General features: G+C 38.3%; 1 protein-coding gene across 2 annotated transcripts in view; it reads right to left on the reverse strand.

The window, feature by feature from the left end:
- LOC127661358 (protein FAM214A-like) overlaps positions 1-14,375 on the reverse strand; it is a 53,482-nt gene extending 39,107 nt beyond the window's left edge. For both annotated transcript variants that reach the window (XM_052152007.1, XM_052152006.1), the window contains exon 1: positions 13,718-14,375. In XM_052152007.1, the coding sequence (XP_052007967.1) occupies positions 13,718-13,829 (112 nt within the window). In that variant the 5' untranslated portion in view covers positions 13,830-14,375. The remainder of the gene's footprint in view (positions 1-13,717) is intronic.
- Between the last annotated feature and the right edge of the window lie 345 nt (positions 14,376-14,720).

Genomic DNA, 14,720 nt, shown 5'->3' on the forward strand with positions numbered 1-14,720 from the left:
AATCCCTTTACACTGGTGCCGAAATCCGGGAAGGTGGAGGGATGCGCCGTAGTGGAGTTCTCGCCGCTACCATCCACCCGAAAGGAGCAGCCACGGCCATCTGCCGGAGGAGCCCAGCCGCCTGGGCTTCCTGACATTTAATCGTAGAAAACATTCCCTGTCAGTTACGATCACTACTTTATTTTAAGAATGTGAAATGTCAGAATTATAGTAGAGATAATTATTTATTTCAGCTTTTATTTCTTTCATCACATTCCCAGTGGGTCAGAAGTTTACACACACTTTGTTAGTATTTGGTAGCATTGCCTTTAAATTGTTTAACTTGGGTCAAATGTTTTGGGTAGCCTTCCACAACCTTCTCACAATCATTTGCTGGAATTTTGGCCCATTCCTCCAGACAGAACTGGTGTAACTGAATCAGGTTTGTTGGCCTCCTTGCTTGTACAAACATTTTCAGTTCTACCCACAAATTTTCTATTGGATTGAGGTCATTGAGGTTTGTGACGGCCACTCCAATAACTTTACTTTGTTGTCCTTAAGCAATTTTGCCACAACTTTGGAGGTCATTGTCCATTTGGAAGACCCATTTATGACTGATATTTAACTTCCTGGCTGATGTCTTGAGATTTTGCTTCAATATATTCACATAATTTTACTTCCTCATGATGCCATCTATTTTGTGAAGTGCACCAGTCCCTCCTGCAGCAAAGCACCCCCACAACATGATGCTGCCACCCCCATGCATCACGTTTGTGATTGTGTTTTCCGACTTGCAAGCCTCACCCTTTTTCCTCCAAACATAATGATGGCCATTATAACCAAATAGTTACAATTTTGTTTCATTAGACCAGAAGATCTTTGTCCCCATGTGCACTTGCAAACTGTAGTCTAGCTTTTTTATGCAGATCTGGAGCAGTGGCTTCTTCCTTGCTGAGCAGCCTTTCAGGCTATGTCTATATAGGACTCATTTTACTGTGGATATAGATACTTGTCTACCTGTTTCTTCCAACATCTTCACAAGGTCCTTTGCTGTTGTTCTAGGATTGATTTGCACTTTTTGCACAAAAATACATTAATCTCTTGGAGACAGAATCCATCTCCTTCCTGAGCAATATGATGGCTGCAAGGTCCCATGGTGTTTATACTTGTGTACTATTGTTTGTACAGATAAACATGGTACCTTCAGGCATTTGGAAATTCCTTCCAAGGATGAACCAGACTTGTGAAGGTCTGAAAAAAAAAATTCTGATGTCTTTGCTGATTTCTTGCGATTTTCCCATGATGTCAAGCAAGGAGGCTGTGAGTTTGAAGGTAGGCCTTAAAATAGATCCACAGGTACACATCCAATTCAGTACATCTCCTATCAGAAGCTAATTGGCTAATTGTCTAATTGTCTAAAGTTAAAATTTAAACAATCTGTCTGTAAACAATTCTTGGGAAAATTACTTGTGTAATGGACAAAGTGTGAATTTGCCTAACAATTGAATTTTCAATCAAACTGTAATCCTCCTCTTAACGGTTTCTCCTACAAGATAAAAGACTTTTATCTGAAATAGAAAGTACTGATTTTTACATCATACATATCAACAATTGTTGCTGTAGACAGCGTTTGAAATATAACACACAGCACTTGTGTACTGTATACTGATATGGTCACTATTCATGTCAAAGATATCAAGTGTGGAAAAACAGATATGTAACAGGCTGTTACACAACTTGCCTTTTCATGCATTAGTCCTTGCCATTGTGTCAAGATAACCTATATATGCACCTGAACACGTGTCCTAGAATTCCCATCCCATGAGGAAAAACTGACTCAGGTATCTAGAGCTGGGACGAATTCAAGTCTTAATTCATTAAGCTTGGCTCAGGAGTTGCAGCTACATTAGTTGTCCAAAAAGACATTGCACTTAGAGACATAATTAATATCTTCTCAGTAAATCTTGTGTCTTATTATCTAATACAGCGTGAAAGGATGTAAAAAGATGTTTTAAACTCACAGATGAATTTCAGGATGTGTCATAGATAACCTCAGACTTTCTCTTAGTATGCTTTAACAGTTTTACACCCCACCCCCCTTCCGCTGTTCTTGTTCACGCTAACTAATTTCAAACACGAGCAGCAGAGATACAGCAAACGGTGGAATATCTTATCGCAAACCAATGATGTTTACTAAAACACAATCACTGAGCTGAAAATTTACAAAAAAACAATTATCTGCACAGCTTTTCAAAATACTACTCCATTTCAATGCAGATTTGTTTGCCTTGTTTTTGTGGTTGAGAGCTCTAAAAGACCTCATGAACCAAAATTGGAGTCCATATGCATTAGCTCTGAGGCCCTCGATATGCTAGTTTAGCAGTATGCAGTGATAAACACTATATCAGAGCCTTGTATGGGGAGCATACAAGGTTAGCATATGATAGCATAAATCAGCAGTCTCATAGACATTCTATGGGCGGTATACTGGTGAGGAGACAAAAGGCCTTTTTTTTAATGGATGTCTGTGGCGGAGATGCTTCAGTGTGCTGTAAAAACTGCTTTTGTGACCACATGTCTGCTAATCTTAAACATGTTTTACTCTAAATAATCCTTTTGGAATGAACCATGTGTGGAGATTACAATGATAAAATTGCTGTTTTATAAGAGAAGTCACGGACGATTTTTCTGTGTCAGTTTACAGCTCTCCCCTTTCATTTGAACTGTATCCGCAAACGGTGACTTATCGTCGTAACACGCTAGTTGACCGTTACGCCTTGTCCCATGGTAAAAATGCGGAGATATCTCAGTATTAACAATCTCTGATTACATCATATTACTTCCTGTCAAAAGTTTTGCTGCTGAAGTAGGACTGTGCTTACTGAAATTCAAATCACTGCCCCCAGTGGCTGAAGCTGGAAGTGTTGCTGAACGTAAAGGCAGGTGTGAGCTCCAGTTTCCAGGAGAAATGTCCACAGATTGTCAGCAATAGCAAGTTGTTTTTAATTGTAAATGATAATAATTTATGCAATACAGTCATTGGATTGCACACGTTTTTAACCCTAGTCCCTAACCCAAACCGTCAGTGAAGTAAAAATTTAATTTTAGAGCCAAAATGTAACACAACTACTTCCTACTGGTTCCCTCAAGACTAGAACCCATGTCTTAGAGGTTGTTTGCGCAACGTGCTTATAGTAGTGCATTCGGAAAAGGTGATCTTGGTTGAATGGATGAAAAAATATGTGATGGGTGATGGTGCTTGGCTGTATGGGGTTGATTTCAGGGTATATTAACTTTCAGAGGCTACATGTCAACTTCCCATGTGATCATGTTGACTGTGCACAGTGTACATTATATTTACTAGAGGTCGACCGATAGTGGATTTTGCTGATACTATTAACTAAGATGGTCGAAAAGGCAGATAACAGATGAATCAGGCGATCACAACATGGGACTTTTAACACTAAAGAAGCCTGAAACAAACCAGGGACTCTTATATTGAAATAATGTAGATTTAGCTCCATTACAATTCTCTATTTTTAATATTTAACTCATTCAGATTTTTATAGCCTATATATTATGATTATTATTCACAACATATGAAGTTTGAGACACAATGTATGTGCTGACGAGAGATATTTCAAAATAGTCACATTTTTCTTTGCATGCCCTCACTACAATTTAAAAAACACAAAGAAACAAGGAGGAACAAAACAAACTATTGCCATAACATTTAACCGAGAATTATAGCTCCAAAAAAAGCAACTATTGGCACCGATTAATCGGTAAAACCGACTGGTATGGTAACATGCTATTTTAACCATAGCAATGGTTTTACTTGAACAATCCTGATATTGATTCTTAAAATCGCAAGATCAATCTTTTACTAAATGTGAAACCCTCTTTAATGCGAGTAAATCACTCACATGTAAGACCAAATTTTGCACAATGTGACTAAATATGTCTCTTATTAAACACTGGCTGGTAAATTTTCAGATTCCCTCACCAGTGATTGAGTAGTATTGCGATGAAGAAGTTCCTTTCATTGCATGTTGAGAGTAAAAGTTTGGTTTGACTCGTTCCATTTGTCATTGAATAATGCCGCTTTTTATTCCCTTTCTGTTCTTTAAAGTCAACTGTTGATCAAAAAATAAATAAAATGCTATTGTTAATGACAGTACTGTTTTAGCGCTTGTTCTACAAACCAATGTAAATACTTGCAAACAGTACCAATTATGCATGTAAACAATGAGCATATAACAAAATGTATAAATGCAACAGAATTTATGCATTTTTTAGGAAATATATTTTTTTTTATGGAATGATGGAATGACCAAAATGATGAAAACGAATGATAAAATAAAATGCGTAAAATTTATATTTTCGTAACATACCAAGTTGGAAGGTCCCCTGCATAATTAACATTAGCTGAAAATGTATTTTATGTGTAAGCAAAATAGACATGATAACAGAAATATATCCAAATTAATCGGAATCAAATTGGAATAGAATCGGGATGTCTGTATCAATACCTAGCTCTAATTAAAAAGCAGTGCAGGTGCATGATGCTTCTTGGGTCCTCGAAAAGGACTAGCCTACATCGAAAAACCTTTGTAATTATGATGAAACGCAAAACACAAGACATGATGCCATTGCAAAATGCAATAAGATGGCACTAGTCAAATTTGCATAGCAGCTCTACTGCCGATACATTTCTGCTATCTAGAGATATTAGTACAGTGGAGGTGCTCAGGTGTGATCGAGTTGAGTTAGGTATACAGCTCGTACACGCACCAATAATAGAAACGCCCACAGCGAGTGATTACACCAACAGAGAGAAAAGCTACAGGTCCAGATGGCCCCCCTCTCTTCATGCTGGATTTACGGTGCGTGCAGCTATGGGCTGGTCTAGGAACAGTTTCGCCTGTCCTGAACCTGGCCTTAACCATGTGATGAGATTGATGTGAACTGATTGCAGCTCTGTTTCCAGCACAAAGTCACAGTGGCAGTCATGAAAGATCACAGTTACACAGGAACTGATGTCATCGTACTGCCTGCCTTCCAGCTGTAAGAGCAAATGGTCATGTGAGAGACAGATTACATAAGTCAGTCGACTTTTTCCACACTTCATAGACATGTACTGTGGAGGATAGCATCATCACCCTTTATACAGGGCAATGGCTCAGAGAAACAATAATGACAGGCAGAAATGTGCCATTTCTCATGAAATCTGTCAAAAACTTGTCCGGGTCATTTTTCACCCCCCATTGCATCGTTACATTATTTTCAAGACAATTAAACCCACTTCCCTCCCAGTTCTTATTACCATAATGAATAAAACCAAAAATTTTAAGGTAGTCGTTGTACTGCCTTTATGCTGATTTAAAAAATATATAGGAATTGCAGGATTTTAACTGAAACACATAATAATACAAAATTTCACATTTAATAATGCTTATCTTTCTTAAATTGCTTGAACAGAAAGTGTAAAGAATTGCATCTTGAATCCATTTTTCATGAAAAATATTTGTAATTTCAAAAAAAAAAATATTCTTAGTCTTCCCTTGCTATGAAGGGAAGAGAAATTGCTACAAGAGTTTAAAATAAATCACATTTCAAAATCAGTTTGTTGTACAATCAAAATTACAATAATAACCAGAAAAATGTTGTTTGTAGCACAGAACTTTTAACTATAAACAAGCCTGAAACACAGGGGGACTCTTATTTTGAAATGCCAGAGACTTGGCTCCATTACAATGCTCTGTATATCCTAAAATAATCTTTTTATAGCCAAAATATACCAGATGAAGAGTTTTGTATTCACTGAATTGTGTTAAATCGACACACACACACACACACACATACATACATATATATATATATATATATATATATATATATATATATATATATATATATATTTTTTTTTTTTATTAGGGCTGTCGATTTAATACATTAATTCAGTGCGATTAATTATATAAAAATAACGTGTTAAAAAAATTACGCAATTAATCATGTCCCTGGGCAGTAATGAGGAAGAATCCTGAGAAATTCATGCTTGTAGTACCACCTGTTTTCTCCAGGGGGCAGTAAGCAAAACTTCAGCTGTATAGGTAGCGCGCAGATCAAACAGATGAACAAAACAATCCTTCAGCAGACAGCACAACACGAGGATGCAGTCTTGCGTTCAGCACACAACTTGGAGCACAAATCCGAATTTAGGGGTCTTTAAGTATTAAACTACATTTAACTTGACACAGCGACCTAAACAAATTATACTTATTATTATTTTTGTATTTTCGCCCCTCTTTCCGCCCAATATGGAATGCCCAATTCCCAATGCACTTAAGTCCTCATGGTGGCGTAGTGACTCGCCTAAATCCGGGAGGCAGAGGACGAATCTCAGTTGCCTCTGCGTCTGAGACCGTCAATCCACGCATTTTATCATGTGGCTTATATATATATATATATATATAACAATTTTTTTTATTTAAAATTATATTTTTTCCCACCAGCTGGGGTTTATTGATGAGGAATTTAAAAATAAAACTATCAGCATAGATTTTTGCAGATAACCTATAATTCCAAAAAAGCAACTATCAGCACTGATTAATCTGTAAAACCGATATTTCCACCTTCCTATACTAAAAATTATACTTTATTTAATACGTCAATACATGTCATTTTGCTGTAACATATTGTAAAAAATAAATAAAAAATTTAAAAAGTCTCTAAATCTGAGGCCATGGTTCTCAGCAGGAAACCGATGGAGTGCGTACTCCAGGTAGGGAAGGAGGTATTGCCCCTAGTGAAGGAGTTCAAGTACCTCTGGGTCTTGTTCACGAGTGAGGGGACAATGGAGCGGGAGGTTGGCCGGAGAATCGGGGCAGCGGGGGCGGTATTGCACTCGCTCTATCGCACCGTTGTCAAGAAAAGAGAGCTGAGCCGGAAGGCAAAGAGTGAGGAGCTCGGAGTAGAGCCGCTGCTCCTTTGCGTCGAAAGGAGTCAGTTGAGGTGGTTTGGGCATCTGGTAAGGATGCCCCCTGGCTGCCTCCCTAGGGAGGTGTTTCAGGCACGTCCAGCTGGGAGAAGGCCTCGGGGAAGACCCAGGATTAGGTGGAGAGATTACATCTCCACACTGGCCTGGGAACGCCTCGGGGTCCCCCAGTCAGAGCTGGTTAATTTGGGTCCCCCTGCTGGAGCAGCTGCCCCCACGACCCGACTTCGGATAAGTGGTTGAAGATGGATGGATGGATGTAAAAAGTACTTTACTGTGAAAATCAATATTATGTTTTACATAACAATGCATGTACTTTTATGGTTAACTATTGTTCAAATTAATTTTGAACCAACACATTTGATTGCATTTTATTGGAATATTCTTTTTGTGTTCATGTTTATATCAATTATGAACACTGGGGTGTTTTATGTTACATTTTATGTTGTGAAGTTAATGTTTGTTGTATTATTTTTGTGTCACATGTGTTACCCTAATGGTGTTTTGTGTTCATGTGAGTGACACTATGGACCATCTACACATATTTATTTGCAATTGCTCCTCGAAGGCTCACACTTGATGAACTTCCATGTTTTCATCTTGTTGTTTTACCACCTGTGTTACTATACCAGTTAACAGTACATCTAGAAGAGCAAAGCTGATTTTATTATTTTGTTTGTTGTTGTTGTCCTAGCAGGCTGGTATATTAACATAATATCATTTAATGATGAATATGGTAGTAAACTGTAAAATATACAGGCACTAAAATGACATTCCATAATGACTGCTGAAAGGTGCAGTATGTAATATTTGTACTGTTCTAAACCATAAAATGACTATAAAATGTCATTAGAGAATTAGGAAACATGCTAAGTTGAAATACTGGTTTCTCCGATAACAATGCTACAGCCAGTATATTCTACTTTGAAGTTTCCATTCCGGGCTGGAATTTCTTTTATGTTTTAGCCTGTGTGATCCCGCCCACTGTCCACTCACCAATCGACACCACCGGGATGCTGAGTTGGCTGATTCTGGCAACTCGCATGAGCATCAAGTCTGGGGCGGGGCAGACAACTCTCTAATATTTTTAATTTGGACTGCGGTACCCATTTCAAATGCTTGTTGTCAATCTTACATATATCACCTTTAAATATTTTCACTTTCTTTTTTTTCTTTCTTTTTTTCCCCAGTCTATTATAAATAAAAATCAGCCCCTTATTTGCATATTTCAGCCCTTTCGTGGCCCCTCTTTAAAAAAAAAAAAATCCTAGAAACACCTCTGCATTACGATAATGAGAACTAGAGTGGAGAGTGGAAGATGTGCTTAATTGTTCTGAAATTAATGTCACTATGCAAATGGGTGAAATGTGATCTGGACACATGTCCTTGACAGACTTCGTGAGATTCACTTCTCTAGATTTGCATACTGGCTTTAAGCAAAACCCAAAAACTGCACCAATAAGCTTTTCAAACTATGCTGAATGTTCTTAGGAAGGATTTTTAAACCTGGTTGGTGATGAGCTCTGAATTGATGACAAAACCCAGAGCAAACAATGTTCAAACTAGCAACCACTAACACACCTCATTTCCCTTTGCATAGGGTGTAAACGCTACACACATCCCTGCACCGCCCAGCTTAAGTGAAACAGTGTCATAACAAACAGCTGTTCAACATCCCAAACTCTCTCAGCTGACTCCTGCAGACCTGCTTGATCTTGTTATACCAGAACCCTGATGAGATTTGACATCATCTCTCAGTGGAACCTGTTTCCACGTGGAATGCACAACACAGCACTCCTGGATCTACAAGAAGAGTTTCATCTCATGACATCATGGACAATCACGTTTTCTTTCACATAAAAGACTGAGTCATTCTTTGGGCGGTATGCGAAGAGTTGCCATTAAATGCTTGTTTTTAAAAACGATAAAGACATATATCCAACATTTTCTCTCAGCCAAGTGCCGTCAAATCAAACTAGGTACATGCAAAACTACATATTTTCAAAATATCCTTGTACCGACAAGGATATTGCCTGAAGGATAAATCCACTAAAGGCAAGGGTATAATTCGGTTTTCCCCGTGCCAAAGTATACTTCAAAGCATGCACGTTACAACTGCTTTGTGAACGCTAGGCGCATATAAGCAGACTTTCCGCATAGCTAGAAAAACTAGGCTACATGAGGACAATCTCTGCGTACTCTGCTTATGACAAAATTTGTGACTAAGCTTCAGGATCACCTGACCTCAATTGGACACTAGAGGTAGGCCGATATTAGGGCTGGGCGGGATATCGACTTTTTAAGGTATTTCGATATATTTTCAAATGAGATATAGGATGAGACAATACGGTTTATATCGATATAGTTTGATGTTGCGTTACACAACCCTGTTTCTTCCGTAAAGCCATGCCGCGTTTGCCTCTCTCCTATCTCACACTCCCTGTGCAACCCCGCCCCCCTCTCCGTATGTGCGAAAACCTGGCCCCGCCCCACACTCTCACAAGTTCTCCTGCAATATGGAGGGAGACACAGACAAAATGACTCGCACTGCTGAAGAAGACCTGGTTAGTAAAAATGGTTCAGTTATTTGGAGATGGTCTGGGTTTAAAAGATCAGATGAGCTGTTTGACTGACAGGCAGCTTGTGTGTGTGCGGCGCGCTTTACATGCGCGTGTGCTCAGAAAATGCTTGTGCCTAAACGGACAAAGACATTTCAAAATTCTGCCAAAATGCCCATCTTGGTGAGGTATTCATGTAAACACAGAGAGTGATATCTAAACGTAAACATTAGAAGAAAAGCTGATTTAGTTTTTTTAAATGTACGACTTGTAATTTAAAATGTAACCTTATAGACCTGATATACAATGATAAAGGGCCGTTTTCATTGCACGTGTAGTTGCGTTCGAAAAAAGCTAAATGGAGCATAACAGAATCAAACAGAATACAGCCATCTCGAGGTGACACTAGAACATAAGTATTTGAATCTGAATTCTAGATGTGACAATTAACAACATTTTTGTGGCATACTATTAATTCTTCTCCCTGCCCAGTAGGTGGCGATATGCACAAAGAATGTGAATCGCCAAAAACTAAAGAAGAATGTGAAAGTAAAAGTGAAAGTAGAGATTTAAATATTGATCCGTTTCTCAGCCACACTTATCACATATCGCTTCTGAAGATATTCATTTTACCACAGGAGTCATATGGATTACTTTTATACTCCCTTTATGTGCTTTTTGGACCTGGTCACCATGTACTTGCATTGTGAGGACCAACAGAGCTGAAATATTCTACTAAAAATCTGAAAATCTAAATTCTGTTCAGCAGAAAAAAGAAAGTCCAACAAATCTGGTATGGCATGAGGGTAAGTAAATAATTAAAGAATAAAAATTTTTGGGTGAACTTTAATAAAATAAAATGTGTAAAAACGATTTTATTCATTTAATTTTGTTAAACATAGCATAATTCAATTTGATGGAATTTTTGTTATGAAACTGAAATTCATGAATCTTAAAAATAAGCAAAAATATTATTTTGGGCAAAAAATACATTTGAAAAATGGTACCAAGCTGCATCTGAAAAGAGCCCAACCAAAGAACTTTATATAAAACATATTAAGGCATATTTCTTAACTGTATTTTTGCACCCTAGAAGGGCACTGTGGGAATGGAACACCACTCGAAGGGTTGTCCTAACAAATGTAAAAAATATGTGTTAGGCCATCGTGATCCATCTCTAATCAAAACAGTTGAGCTGGATCAATAATTTTTAACAAAGAAAAAGCGTATTTGTTTACCATGTCTAACAAGAGATGTTTATTGGATTCCGCTCCCGCCGAATTGATTTTTAGTCCAAGGAAAGCCACATGATACTGCTACATGTCTGAGTTTATTGTGTGTCACCCTAGTGCCAGAAACAAGAGAGTTCCTGCTTAACCCTTGTGTTGTGTTGACATGTTTTACCTCATTTGGTGTTTCCTGTCAAAAATGACCGGCCTATTAAAAATTGCTTAGAAATCTCTTATGTTATATTATCACCAAAAATTTGATTAGATCTTTTTGTCAACTTGCTTTCTTTAAATAAGCACAGGTTGTGCATTTCTTTTTGGAGCTTATTGATCGTAGGCCTCACTGACCTGAGCTTATGCATCTTCGTTTTTGAGTGAAAAAGCATTTTTTGTGGATAGTTTTGGCAATATTAAATAAAATATGAAGAAAAAAAAAACTTTACTATTTAGCACACAATTGTGCTTTAATGTTTAACCAGGAAGTTTATATTAAAATTGTATTTTGTACAAAATGGCACAGTCACACTTGTGGTGTTCCCGGTCAAAAATGACCGGCCATTGAAAATGAATGGGGGAGATCAAAAATAAGAGAAAAGTTCAGTGTTCAGGAGCATGTACATCATATACATGTTCACATATGTGCTTGCAAACATAAAGACCTCAGACCTGTGCTCATGCGCACACACAAACATGCACATGTACACCCCCCGACCCCCACCCCTGATAAGTCGTGATACTCTGTGTGACCAAAGTCTGTATGTTTTAGTCCAATAGGACAACATCAACTCGCATTTTCAGGCAAAAGAAAATCCTCTTCAGGTCAAAATGACCAGAACACAACATGAACACAACAGAAAAACACTGCCACATAACCCTTGAAATAAAAACTCTTAAAAGAAACACTCCAAATAATGGAAAGAGTTGAGCACTGTTTAAAGTTTTAGTAAAGAGGGAAGAAATCAAGACTTCTGGAAGTGAACAACCTGTTATTTCTATCAGTGGAACAGTATGTTCCAAATAACAACAGCACGGAGGGGATGTCATCTACTCCAAAACAGACTTCTAATGGCAATCAACTCTCACTCCATGAACAAACCAGAGGTCTTTAATTCACTTAGACAAATCCAACTGAATCCAAATAATTGCAGACAGATAATTCTGTTTTTGAAGTCTGTTTTCGTAACAAATTTGTGTTGCAACTAAAACATATTGGCTGTTCGAGGTTGTTTGTTGGCTTTTGTAAATTGACAGCTTTGGCTTCAGCAGTAGGGGCAAACCAGTCATGGAGCCAAATTACAAGCAAACACAACTCCATCCTGTCCAAACATGTGAGCTTAGAGAACCAAGAGTACAACAGTTATGTACAGATGGTCTGGCAGATGCAAGATCATCGAGAAACAGTAGCCGTCTTAAAATATGCTGTTACAACTCACATTACATTGTTGAGGGTTCCCTTTGAGGACAACACGCAATACATTTCTTATCTTTGTATCTGATGAAAGAGAGACACAATTGTTTGTATGGGGGAGGGAAAGGGCAGGTAATGTCATGCAAATCCAGACCGAATGGTTGCTCTTTAAAACAAGATCAACTCTAGTCACTGTTTCAGCAGTATATGTAACTGTTTAACTGAATACATCTGGTATATTAAATCTTCAGAAATACATTTCTGATCAAATATTTTGGTTTTAAACCCAAACCAAAAACCAGCCTACACCTAACCAAGAAAAAACTGTACCCAATAAAAACCATATTACCAACAAAACAAACAAACCTATACCCAAGCTAAACAAACCTTCACCAAAACAAACAAGTGTCCAACAGAAAACACATTTTATCAGTAAAAATAACCAACAAAAAAACTGTTCCCAAGCAACCAATCCTGTACTCAAACAAAAAACCTGTACCCAGCAAAAACAAACATGTGCCCAAACAAGCAAAGCCATATACACAACAAATTAATGTACCCAAAACAATCGCACACCCAGCACATTTTTTTTACCTAAAAAAAGACCCATACCCAGTAAAAAACAAACCTGTACCCAACAAACAAACAAACCCATATCCAACAACAAAAATCTGTACCCAAACAAAACAAATGTGTACCCACCATCTTTACCGGACCAAAACAAATCCATACTAAAAAAAACTGTGCCCAAGCTAAACAAAGCCAAACCAAAACAAAAAACAAATCTGTATAACAAAACAAATCTATACCATATAAAATAATAATAATAATAAAATCTGTGCCCAATCTAAACAAGCCTGTACCTAAACAAAACAACTGTGTACCAAGTAAAAAAATATTTAGAATGACCAAAACAAACTAATTACCAACAAAAAACAAACATGTAGCCAATTAAACAAACACATACCAACAATAAAAATAAATACCAAAACAAAACAAACACGGGCCCAGCAAAATCAAATCTTTACCTGACCAAAACAACCCCAACCCCCACCAAAACATAAACACATTCCAAAACATAGACACAACAGTGTGTGTGTGTGTGTGTGTGTGTGTGTGTGTGTGTGTGTGTGTGTGTGTGTGTGTGTGTGTGTGTGTGTGTGTGTAAACACCACGTCGTCATGTTTAACTGCATTACACTGAATGTGGAGCACGTTTTCTCATGCACTTATGAGAGTGGGCATTTAAAAACAGTGTGAATGTTAGTGTGGACACAAACACAAACAGCTGATCCAAGACGCTTTGTTTCCTCCAGAAAGCGATGATGGCTGCTAACTAATAAATTCACAGCGCAAAAAAAAAAGAACGTTGCAATGTATGAAAACTGTGTAAAGCACATACATTAAACAATGTGACAAAAACACACGCTGCAGCGCTGTTACGTCACAACCACCATCCGCTCGAGGACTATGGCAATCAAAAACACTCATGTAACCAGACACTCTTTCTTTGATAAAGTCAAATGTGTTTGTTCGGTTTGTTTTACCTCTGTCGGGCTTCATGCTGGACACAGACAACGTGATGCCTTCCAGGATGCCTGCGCTCCGTCTTACGTCCTCGGGTCTTTGTTGAGACTTTAAAACTCGTCCCTTAGACATTGGCTAGCTATCGATCAGGCGCACAGCCATTCGGATGTTAATGATCTGAGGTGGTAAGATCAAATACGCTGCTGTATGCTAGTCTAGTCAATCAAAACACCAGCTCAATAGATGTCCGATGCCAGCCTCATTGCAGCAGTGCCACTGATCAGCTCAAATGTAATGCCACTTGAGACACATATAAGACCCTCTGGATAATCATCACCGACCCCCCACGGACAGCTAGATCAGACTCTATCAAGACAACAAAACATCATCTCCAGACTGGAGAAACGTTACGTGGCTATGATGAGTCTGATTTCGACCAAACAGAAGTGTCTCATTGCTCTAAAATCCCTTCTCGAGCTCTCGATCATAAACTATCCGAATAAAAAAGAAAACATTGAATGTCTCGTGAACCAGAGAGACTAGTTCAACAAACGATTTATATGAAAAGACTGGCAGAAAACAAAACAGCGATGACAAACCGCAAAACAGAAGTTGATCTGCATGGACAAAGCTCATACATGTTCTGTCTGCTTGTCAAAACAGATGCAGGAGGACAGCCTCTCAGTCATGTGTCCCAACAACGGCTCGCCCCGCCCCCAAGCCGTACGTTACTTCCGCCCCGCGGCACTGGCGTGAACCACTACTCATATGGCTCTGCCACTACTGAACCGTTGCCGCGGCACTCACTTAGCTTGAGCACATTTAGATTTATGTGGCCCACTTTTGTTCACATCATTTCTCAAGATTGTAATGTCAATCCAAGTTAAGCTCAGCCCACAACATTTGCGGTATAATATAGACTACCACAAAAAGTTATTTTGACTTGCCCCTCCTTTTCTTTAAAAAAGGACAATATAGATTCCAGTGAGGCACTTACAATAGAAGTGAATGAGGTCAATACGT

This window comes from Xyrauchen texanus, chromosome 21 (genome assembly GCF_025860055.1).
Source record: "Xyrauchen texanus isolate HMW12.3.18 chromosome 21, RBS_HiC_50CHRs, whole genome shotgun sequence".
Taxonomy (NCBI): domain Eukaryota; kingdom Metazoa; phylum Chordata; class Actinopteri; order Cypriniformes; family Catostomidae; genus Xyrauchen; species Xyrauchen texanus.